This window comes from Mirounga leonina, unplaced genomic scaffold (assembly GCF_011800145.1).
Source record: "Mirounga leonina isolate KUSES-001 unplaced genomic scaffold, KU_Mleo_1.0 Mir_488, whole genome shotgun sequence".
NCBI classification, from domain to species: domain Eukaryota; kingdom Metazoa; phylum Chordata; class Mammalia; order Carnivora; family Phocidae; genus Mirounga; species Mirounga leonina.
Genome location: NW_023270777.1, coordinates 2,417,288 through 2,427,289, shown reverse-complemented (window position 1 = coordinate 2,427,289; position 10,002 = coordinate 2,417,288). Strand labels below are relative to the sequence as shown.

At 61.7% G+C, this 10,002-nt stretch overlaps 1 protein-coding gene across 1 annotated transcript; it reads right to left on the bottom strand.

The window, feature by feature from the left end:
* Nucleotides 1-4,443: 4,443 nt before the first annotated feature.
* EFNB3 (ephrin B3) lies at nucleotides 4,444-9,242 on the bottom strand. Its single transcript, XM_034989809.1, has 5 exons — nucleotides 9,121-9,242; nucleotides 6,713-7,005; nucleotides 6,430-6,522; nucleotides 6,212-6,316; nucleotides 4,444-5,785 (listed from the first exon to the last, which is right to left on the bottom strand). Exons 1-5 carry the CDS (start codon nucleotides 9,240-9,242, stop codon nucleotides 5,376-5,378), a joined length of 1,023 nt encoding a protein of 340 aa, XP_034845700.1. The 3' UTR covers nucleotides 4,444-5,375.
* Between the last annotated feature and the right edge of the window lie 760 nt (nucleotides 9,243-10,002).

The following is a 10,002-nucleotide window of genomic DNA, read 5'->3' as shown; positions in this document are numbered from 1 at the left end:
GAGGCCTCAGTCCCCAGTGGGGAGCAGCAGATCTGGGGTGAGCCGGGGGCTGGACCTCTGGATCTTGGCGGGAAGCAAAGGGAGTGAGGGATGGGGGTCGGGAGAAGGTGGGAGAGAGGACATTCACGGAGTCAGGGTCTCAGCCTGTTGTCCAGAGCATCCATCAGGGATGGAGAGGCCAGCTGGGGGGGTGGGGGGCGGGGAGGTGGGAACAGGGCCTCTGTCCCAGCAGCCTCCTGCTGTCTGTGCCCTGGGCCGGTCCCGTGAGAACCAGAGTAGATTCCTCTTGAGCCCTGACTCATCCCTCTTCCCCCCTTCTCCCCCAGCAGACCCCCACAGGTGATTTGTAGCTGATGCCCTCACAATGGTCGGGGCCAGGAGAGAGCCCTTCCATGACATGAAGAGCTGAGAGCTTCCAGGAGAGAAGAGAAAGAACAGAGGCGAAGAGATGGGAAGCCAAGCCCTCCCCCCAACCTCCCCCCACCCATCCCCATCTCACTCCCCTGGGGACCCTGGCCCAGCCCCAGTCCCCTTGGGGTGGTGGGAATCCGAGGACATTTGGCTGGGGCTGATTGATGAGGGAGGAGGCAGCCACCCCGGGCACTGAGACTGCTGTTTGCTGAGCACACAGATTGCTCCCCACTCACCAGCTGCCGCCCGCTGAAGCTGCTCAGTCTCACCACCACCAGCACCAGCTCCAAGCACCAGAGCCGGAGGGAGCTGGTGCCTGAGTTTCTAAGGGCGGGGGGGGGGGGGGGGAAGAGGGAGAAGCAGGAACCCAAATGCTTCAATTCCCCGTGGGAATCGGGGGGAGCCCTGGGACCTAGTCCCCTGAGAACTCCCTTCAGGACTCCACCTTCCCTGCTACCTCTCAGACATCTCTCCTCCTCCTGCCCTGCATTCATTCCTTTCCATGCTGCCCCCAAAATTCTGAGCCTATCCCAGCCAGCCCCCTGCTTCCAAGCCACCCTGCGGCATTTCCCCCAGCCTGCCTACAGATCTTGAAACTTTCCCTGGGGGAAGGGGGGGCCCCCTGTTTGCAATTCCCCACATAGCCCCTTAGGAAGCTCCATTTTTCGTGCTAACTGAAATTCCACTTGGGATGTCGACCATTCCCTATCAGAAATTCCCACAGCAGCCCTTTGCTCTATGCCCCTTTCCTTAAAACCCCCCAACATAACCCCACATACACACACACACGTCCACCTAATTCATGTCCTGCAAAGTGTGAGCCTCTGTGTGCAGCTCAGCCCCCAGGACAGCCTCTGCTGTTTGGGACTGGGGGTGGGGGTTGGGAGGGTATGTGCAGCTTTAGCCTCTGTGGTTCCCGGTTCTCTGGGCTCCCCTACTTCCTCTCCGCCTGCCCACTCTAGACCCCCTACCAGCAGCTGGGCCATGGCCCCCACAAAGCTCAGAGCATCTTCCTTGCCCTCCCAGAGCTTAAAATGTGTAGTTGAGGAAAACGCAACTCACGCACAACACCCTAAGGGGAGAACAGGAATACCGAGTTAGACCAACTTCCTAAATGTGGATTCTAGACCCTACATGACTTGCCCCCCTGCAGGCTGAGGCTGCAGAAGGACAGGACACATCTGGGACGTCTGCTGGTTGCGAGGTCCTTCTCACTCTTCCCAAACATGCCAAGATCTCACCTCTGTGCTTTGCACTTGCTGTTCTCTCTGTGGGGTGTGCCCTTCCCAGAGCCTCCCTCCACATCACTCACTCAAGGTCGGAGTCAAATGTCACCTCTTCAGCGGGACCTTCCTGACCTCCTAACCTAAAGCACCTCCCTGTTACTCTCCATCCTCTTCATCCTGTTACTCTGGTTTGTTTATATCACCTGTCACTGCCAGAAATGTTATCAGGTTGTCCCCCACCCAGACATGGGCTTGGTGAAAGCAGGGACTTTGCTGCATTTACTGTATATTCCCAGGGCCCCAAACAGTACCTGGAACAAAGTACACAATAGGATGTTGAGCGAATATTCGAACAACAACAAAAATGAATGTGTTCCTGCCCCCTCTATTCGTTTCGAGGTAGCCGCTACCTGGGGGGCATGTTGGCGTGTTTGGACCCAGAAAGAGAACAGGATGGCATGTGTGGTTCTATGTGTTGTCCCTGCGCGCGTGCGGAGGGGGAAGAGTCCAGAGACGCCAGCGTTCCGAGGGGGTGTGTCCCAGGATGTTGTGCAGAATGTGCAGCTCCTGTCCCCAGCTGTGCATCTGTCCCCAGGTGTCTTCCTGTCTCTCAGCGTGTTACGATGTCTTGGCTGCTTCGGGGAGGTGTTTGTCACCGAGACTATTTATCCCCACTTCTCTTCCCTCTCATCGTCCCTCCACCTGCGCCTCTGGAGGTCTGTTGGGGAGGGCGGGTTGGTTCTCCCCCGGCTCCCTTGCCCCCTCACGCACACAGCCCTGCCCCAGTCTTGGACCCCTCCCTTTCTCACTGGGCCCTGTTGCTGGGCTCTGGGTTGCCATAGAGACGGTTGCCAAGTCCCTGAGGCTGATAGCCAGCGATGGGGCTGTCGGCTCCATCCACGCGGGAGGCTGAGGGGGGCTTCCCATTGTGTGGAGAAGGGGATGTTGCCATGACAACCAACCCCCACTAAGGGGCAGGGACCAGCCCTTCCACCCCCCTCAAGCCTCCCCACCTCAGGCTGCCCCAGTGCGGGCTCCGAAGGACAGGAGTAAATTCCAGACGGTCCAGCACCTGGCCTCCGTTGGCAGCTCCCCTCCCAGAGCGCCCGCACCTCTCAGGCCCCAGGCGTCTTGCTTGGACAGGAGGAGGGGCAGGGGTTCCCTTGGACAGAGTGGGGCAGGAGGACCCCTTGACCTCCAGGCAGATGGGAGACAGCGGGAGGGGACCTAAAGTCAGGGGAGGGGCGGGCAGGGCAGAGGCTGTGACCCCTGCCGACTAGCTCCAGAGATGCTCCTGGCTGGCTGCTTTTGTGGTTGGAGAATGGGGCTGAGTCTAGGGGGCTGGGCACCCAGGGGGTTTTAGGGAAGAAGAGCCTGCGCTATGGGTACACAGGGAGCCACCGGGCAGGCAGCTTGATGCCTGGGTCCCTGAGTCTTCTGGGGAGTCATACCATTTCTGCCCACTCTGGTCCCCAGCAGCAAAACTCCCCGAGTCAGAGGTGCCTTGGGCGGGGGTGGTAGGGAGCAGAGTTGAACCCGGGAACATGTTTTTTCCCGCTGTTTCTGACTGCGACTTGCCTTGTCTCTGGCGCTTTGGTTTAGCAACAGACACGAGTGAACACGGCCTCACATGCATCCCCATTGGATGTACTAGCAACTCATGCTCTGGTCTGGGTTCCTCTCTCCCTCCCCTGGAGCCAGCTGCCTCGGCCTTCGCATCCAGCCCGGAATCCTGTCCCCCTGTACTGTCCACCTCACCCCTCCAACCACCCAGCCCGATATCCTGTCCCCCTGTACTGTCCATTTCACCCCTCCAACCATCCAGCCCAGTATCCCTTCCCCATGTATCACCCCCTCACCCCTCCAACCCAACCGGCTCCCCACCCTTCCCCTTGGCTCTATGTGATCCAGCTCTCAGCTTGAAAGCCGTTCTACCCGTCCTCCATCCCAACTCCCGCCCAGTCATTCTCCAGCCTTCTTGTCAACTTTTGAAGTTTTTTATTTTTTTGGTTTTTGTTGTTCAGATTTCCCTTTTACAGTAAAACTATCGAGGTGACGGCCATACCCCGCCACCTCCCCCATGGCAATATCAACTTCCTGTTCTCTGGAAGGAGCGATTAGAAAAATCAGGAAGGAGCTGGGAGCTACAGCACCAGAGAGATGACTGGACCTCTGGTCGACAAAGTAACCATCCTGGCTGGTGATTGAGGTGGCCGACGTGGTGCCCAAGGGCAGCTCTGATCTAATGAGACTGAGCCGGGAGCAAAAGAGGGCAACACCCAATCTGTGCACTACGGGGCAGAGAGAGGTACACGCCGGTCGCTATGGAAACAGTGACAGGGGCTAAGTACCACCGTCCCCTAGACCGGTCAGTAGGCCACCATTTTGGTCACTAAGAAGGGAGCTGTGTCGAGTCTGAAGGGACGAGGAATTGGACGATGTGATGAACAAGACAGCCCTCTGGGTTACTGGGGACAACACGCGGGGTCTTGGGATAGTCCTGTTGATTAACAGAGATTATACTGGGGTGGGGAGAGGGAAGAAGAAGACAAACGGGGCCTGCTACACCTGGTGGCAGTCACCTTAGCCGTCCTCAAAGTAGCACAGGGGGTGGGGAAGGGAGGTCCCGGGAAGTGCCCCTGGAGACTGGGAGAATCCTCCTCAGTCCACCCTGTCTTCTAACGGTCAGTTCCGGCTTCCTCCTGAAACAGGAAGTACTTCCGGCCCCCCCAACACACACACTGCTCCACAGAGTAAGAACCATCTGCCGCCCCCGCCCCCGCCCCCCAAGACTAAGCCACTTGGAGTTCCAGCCAGACCACTTCCTATTTCAGAAGCGCTACTTCCTGTCCTGGATGAAGGCACTTCCAGTTCCTGCTGCACCGCTCCTGCCCCTTGGCCAGGCCACTTCTGTCCAGGCCTCCTCCGGGCACTTCTTGTCTGCAGCAAGTCACTTCCCGTCCCAAGCGGGCCCGTTCGGCATCAGACCAAATCCACACGTGTGCCCCGACCGGGTCGCATCTTGCTCGTGGCCACTGACAAAACAGGACACTTCTTCCACGGCAGCTGTCACGACCCAACCACCCCAGATGGGCTGGAGTAAGAATGTATAGGCCTGCGGCAGGGCAGAGAAGGAGGCCCCGCTGCCCGTGCCCGGAGCTGGGGTGGAGGGCCCGAGCCTGCCCCATAAGGCCCCCATTTTTGGCAGACTGAGGGGAGCGGTTGGTGAGAGAGGTCAGAAGAGGGAGCTCGGGGGGGAATGCTTGTGTCCCCCCACCCGGGAGATGGGAGAGGCCGAGGAGAGGAAGCTGAAAAGGTAAAAGGAGACGCAGGGAGGGGGGTGCTAGGAAAGAGGAACAGACCTGGAGACAGGAGAGAAAGAGAGAGAGAGAATACGAGAGAGAGAGAAGAGAAAAACAGTGAGAGGCAGAAAGGAAGAGGTGCCAACCAAAAGACAGACTGTCCCCGCCCCTAGCTCTGGGTGTGTGGGGGGCACAAGGACGGCCGGGTCACGGTCAGAAGAGGAGGCTGAGTCTCTGCGGGGGCCACGCGCGGCCAACCGAGGGCAGGAGTCAAGGAATCCTAAACATGGGGAAGGGGTCCACAACAGCAGGGGCACAGGAGCTGGTGGGGCGAGGGGGCCAAGGGGATGCTAGAGGTGTCCCTCCAACCATGACTTAAACTGGAGGAGCACCCCCAAGAAGGGCTGGATCCGGGAGAGCCAGGTAGGAGAAGCCCTCATACCTTGTAGTAGATGTTGGGAGGGCTCTGGGGGGGCCCATCCTGCACGATGTACACAGGATGCCCATAGTCACCACTCACCTTCTCATAGTGGGGACAGAATGGGGGGTCTGCAGCCCCACCACCTCGTAGAGCTATCCCTAGCTCCCCAGGCTCAGCCTCCCGAGGCCCCATCCCACTTCCGCCTCCCAGGCCCAGAGACCCTCCCCTCCCGAAGGAGCCAGGACCAGGGTGGCGACTCTCCGAAGGCTTGGCCCGCCGTCTCCGCCAGCACATGGCACCCCCAGCCCCTGCCACGCCCAGCAAGAGCAGCGCCAGCCCCCCCGCTGCCCCGGCCACCGCGGGCATGCTGGGAGGGGGCAGGGGGCCTTCAGCACCCCGGGAGGTTGCATTGCTGGTGGGGTCACCTGGCAGGGAAGGGGTGAAGGAGGAAAGAGGGGGAGGGGCTGAAGGAGCCACCTGGGCATCTGGACACCCAGCCTTGGGGGTCCCCATGGGCTTCCCCAGCAGGGCCCAAGCCCCCTGGGGACCCCACCTTCCCTTCCCCCCCCAAATCCCACTCAGAATCCAGGTGTGTCCAGCCCTTCAGCTCGGTGCCAAATAGTCTTCCCTACTTCTCTGACAGCTCTGATTGAATTGGCTAATTAGTTCTAATTGAGTCTTTTCCTCATTTGGTTTCCACTCCCCTCCCACCCTCCCAACCTCTCTTCTCTTTCCTGTATCATCATCCCCCCCAAAACTGAAGGCGGAGGAAGAGGGTGAAGGCTGGGCAGCTGGGGTCCGAGAACAGAGGAGGCGGGGGGAAGGCAGGAGGCTGGACCCCTGGCTCCTACCTGGCATGTTCTCCTTCCCAGGCTCCAGGCTGTGGGCTGCCCCCCGGTCTCTCTCCATGGGGATTTCAGACACAGGCTTTCTGGGGGCGGCCCCTCCTCGGGGACCTGGAGATGGGGAAGACCCAAGAGAGAGGGGCTGAGACGGCAGCCCCCTGACCAATACGGGACTACCCGAACCTCCCTCAGCTCCCGGGAGGTGTGCCCCAGCCCCCACTCACTTTGTCCCACTCGGAGAAGCACCTTCATGCCTCTGGTGAGGCACACGCCTCCCTTCAAACTCTCCAGGCCTTCCCGGGTCCCATCCGACGTGGCTGGGAGAGAAGAGCCAGAGGGAGAGGCTGGCAGTCCAGAGCCGAGCCCCTACTCCGTCCCCGTTCCCGGGCCCTGACACCTCCCCGGGGAGGGGGGCGGTGGTGGGAATCAGGGGTCTCTCTGGGCTCCTCCTCTGCCCTCAGTCTCGGGGGCACCTCCCCCTGGACCCTGCCCTCTGCCCGGCAGTACCAATTATGTAGTAATCGTGGTGCGAGCGGAACTCATGGCCCCAGAGGTTAGGGCTATACTCCTGGAACTTGATGGTGAAGCGGAGATCCAGGTCCGGCCGGTCACAAGTGAGGAGCAGGTTTGGGGCAGGGGGTGCTTCACAGCGCCGGCCCTGGGCACCCCCGACCAAGTACAGCTTGTAGAACTCGTAATTGGGAGAGGAGTGGGGGCCGGGAGGCCGGGCCCGGGGGCAGAGCAGGTCGAGCCGGTCCCCGATCTGCGGGTACAGCACGTAGCCACCCTCCGCCTGGAACCTGTCAAGAGGAGGGCCAGGTGGACGAGGAGAGGTGTCAGCGGTCTGGCCCCCCAGAGCTTCGCCTCCCTCGCCGCACAGCCCTGCAGGCCAGCCTTCGACAGGGCAGGCCCTGAGGACTCAGCAGCAGCAGGAAGCCAGGCTCAGAGGTCTCCAGCCCCTTGGTGTGCCCAAATGCACTCTCCAGCCCGCCCTCGCCACACGCACACTGCCATCTCTCGCTCCATCACTAGCCCCGTTGCCATGGCAACGGGATGCCAGTTACCAAGGAGCTGGCCTCTCTGGAACCACACAGCCCACCCATCCCAGGTGATTTCACTATTCCACGGCAGTCAACCATGGGGGCAGAGCCTCCCCTTCCCCCAGGCCACCACTGAATTTGAGGGATCTCAGGGCAAAGGAGGGGTGGGGGTTGGAGGGGGGGGTGCCGAGTGTGGAGGGTAATCCGGACCAGTGTCCCAAGTTAGCCAGGCAATGTGACAGGAGTTAAATGCCTGGTCTGGCAATGGCCCTCAATGAGGCCAATGGGAAGCAGGGTCTGGAGGTCAGCTGCCCCAGACATCTCCCTGCTCAGTACCCCTCCTGCCCTGGGGCTCAGACTTCCTAGGGAAAGGGCCCTATTGCTCTGGAACTGACTTTCCTAACCACAGCCTCCACAAGCCCACGCCTCCCTCTGCCCTTGACTGCAGCCCCTCCCTGTGCACGAATGGGGATGGGGTCCCAGAGCTGGGTCCCCAGCGGGGAGGGGAGACGGCTGCTCAGGATCTTCCCAGACTCCCACCCCACATCCCAAAGAGCCCCCAGCACCCTACCTCCCTCTGCTCAACCCTATAATAAGCCTAACTTAGATCCTCGGGCTGCACCTGATACTCAAACCGCAGCTGGGAGTTGGTGGGTAGCAGACTGAGAAAAGATATTTGAGATTACACCCAAAGAGACATAGTAGGGAGGGAAGCTGGGAAGTCAAGAGAAGACAAACAATAATCCCAGTTCTCCTTTAACGAGCATGTAATATGTTCAAACACCTTACCTCTCTAATCCTCATGAAAGGTGTGAGGACTGAGGATACAAACTCAGAAAGGTTAAGTGACGTGCCCAAGGCCACACAGCTGAAAGCAGCGGAGCTAGGACTAAGATCTTGGATGTGGTGGACTCCAAAGCCCACCCCCTACCCCTTCCCATGGCCTCACACAGCCTCTCCCAGGGAAGTGGGAAGTTTGCAAAACACAGAACTCTTTTGCTAGCGGGGAGAGGGCTCTGCATGGAGGCCAGGGACCTGGATGACCTCCCAAGGGTTCCGTCCTACCCAGTGTGACTTGAAGTTTCATGTGAGCCCTGGCCTTTTTTCAGAGCAAAGCAAGCATGCCAGGGAGGGAACAGAGGGTCTGATGGAAGAGTTTGCAGCAAAGATGGGGGAGGGGGCAAGGGAGTCCTCGGGACTCTAGATGCAAGAGAGAAAGGGGCTCCAGGTTTCTTCCAGAAAAAAAAAAAAGTCTCCCCGCCAGGAAGGCAGGAGTATCTTCTGCTTGGGAACTCCATCCGCCAAGGGCTCACTGACCCTCTGGCTGTGGGCAAGAATTAGGGGACGGACGGTGTGGAGAGTCCAGAAGCCTTGGGTGAGATGTCCCCAGAGCCCCCACGCGGAGCCCCCTTCCCTCCCCTCGTCTACACAAAGTCCCTTCTGGGGAGGGAGGCACCCTGCCCTTCCCCTCTGCGCTCAGCGGCACCTACTCAGCGGCTCTCCCGAGAGCTGACATTAACCAGGCTCCCTCCAAGCCCAGCCCCCGACAGGACACAGGTCCCTCACAAACCCAAATAACCACTCCACCACCCTCCCGGCGGCTACCCAGGAACTTTCTCGGATCCTTGCCCCTGTGGGGTCCTTCCAACTCCCGACACATGGTTGTCGCCACCCACATCCAGCTCTGTCTGTCTGCGACCCAGGAGTCTGGCTCCCAAGATCACCTCTGTGTCGTTACCCGTCAGCTCGCATCAGAGCACTAGCACCCCTCCCTCCGGCCTCCTCCCAGCTCCGAGAACCAGCCCCCCAAATCCCCAAAGCGCCCCTACTGCCTGCCCGGAGGGTGTGGGGTCTCCCCAGCCCGGGGCCACTCACCTCTTATTCGCCGAATTCCAGTAGACAGGCTCCAGGCTGAGCCCAGACACCAGCCCCAAAACGCCGAACAGCAGCAGGGCCCCGACTCGCACGCCCCCCGGCCCAGAACGGGGGGCCCCCATGACCCCGCCAAGGCCTGGGGGGCGGGGCACCAACTCCCCCAAAGTCGCTCGCCCCCTGCGGTGACTGCCTCGGCGGCCCGGGCTGCTCGGCCCCGACCACCCCGGCGGCGGCCGCCCCCCGCTCCCACGCGGACCCGCTTCCTGCTCTGCCCGCGCCCCTGCCGCGGAGCGCTCAGCCCGCTAGAGCCCTTCCAGGGGCCGCCTGCGGGCGCCCTACGCCCCCGGCCCGCGCTCGGGCACCCGGGGATCGCAGGGCCGGCCTAAGTGGGGGACTGGGGCAGCCGGGGGCCGGGCGGGGGCGGCATGGGCGCCGGCCGAGGGAGCGAGGGAGGGCCGCGAGCCGGAGCCCCAGCCTCGCCGGGATTGAGGGCAGCGGGCTCGGGGAGGAAACCAGTGCCGAGCCCGGGAGGGGGGAGTTAAAGGAGTGGCGGGGAGGGGGAGAGGATGGCGGAGGGAAAAGCCGGAGCTGGAGCCGGCGTCGGAGCGGGCGGCGGAGCCCGCAGCCCACGCCCCCCGCACCTCCCTCACCTCGCGCCCCTCCCGCGCGCCCCGCCACCGCCCCCCGCGCCCCCTTTGTCCCCGCCCCACCCCACCCCCCCACCCCGCCGCCGCCCCGGCGCGTCTGCCCTCCGGCCCGCGGGCCGCCCGAGCGGCTGGAACCTTCCGCGCCCAGATCCAGAAAGGCGCTCGCCCTCGCCGCCCGGAGGAGCCCAGCCCCTCTCGCTCCCGCAGCCTCCCCCCCCCCCCCCCCCCCCGCCCC

Excerpts from the sequence above, each read along its gene's own strand:
- EFNB3 (XM_034989809.1), bottom strand. The coding sequence starts at position 9,242 with ATGGGGGCCCCCCGTTCTGGGCCGGGGGGCGTGCGAGTCGGGGCCCTG. Across the intron at positions 7,006-9,120 it reads TGGAATTCGGCGAATAAGAG|GTTCCAGGCGGAGGGTGGCT; the intron begins GTGAGTGGCCCC and ends TCCTCTTGACAG. Across the intron at positions 6,317-6,429 it reads GCTTCTCCGAGTGGGACAAA|GTCCCCGAGGAGGGGCCGCC; the intron begins GTGAGTGGGGGC and ends CCCCATCTCCAG.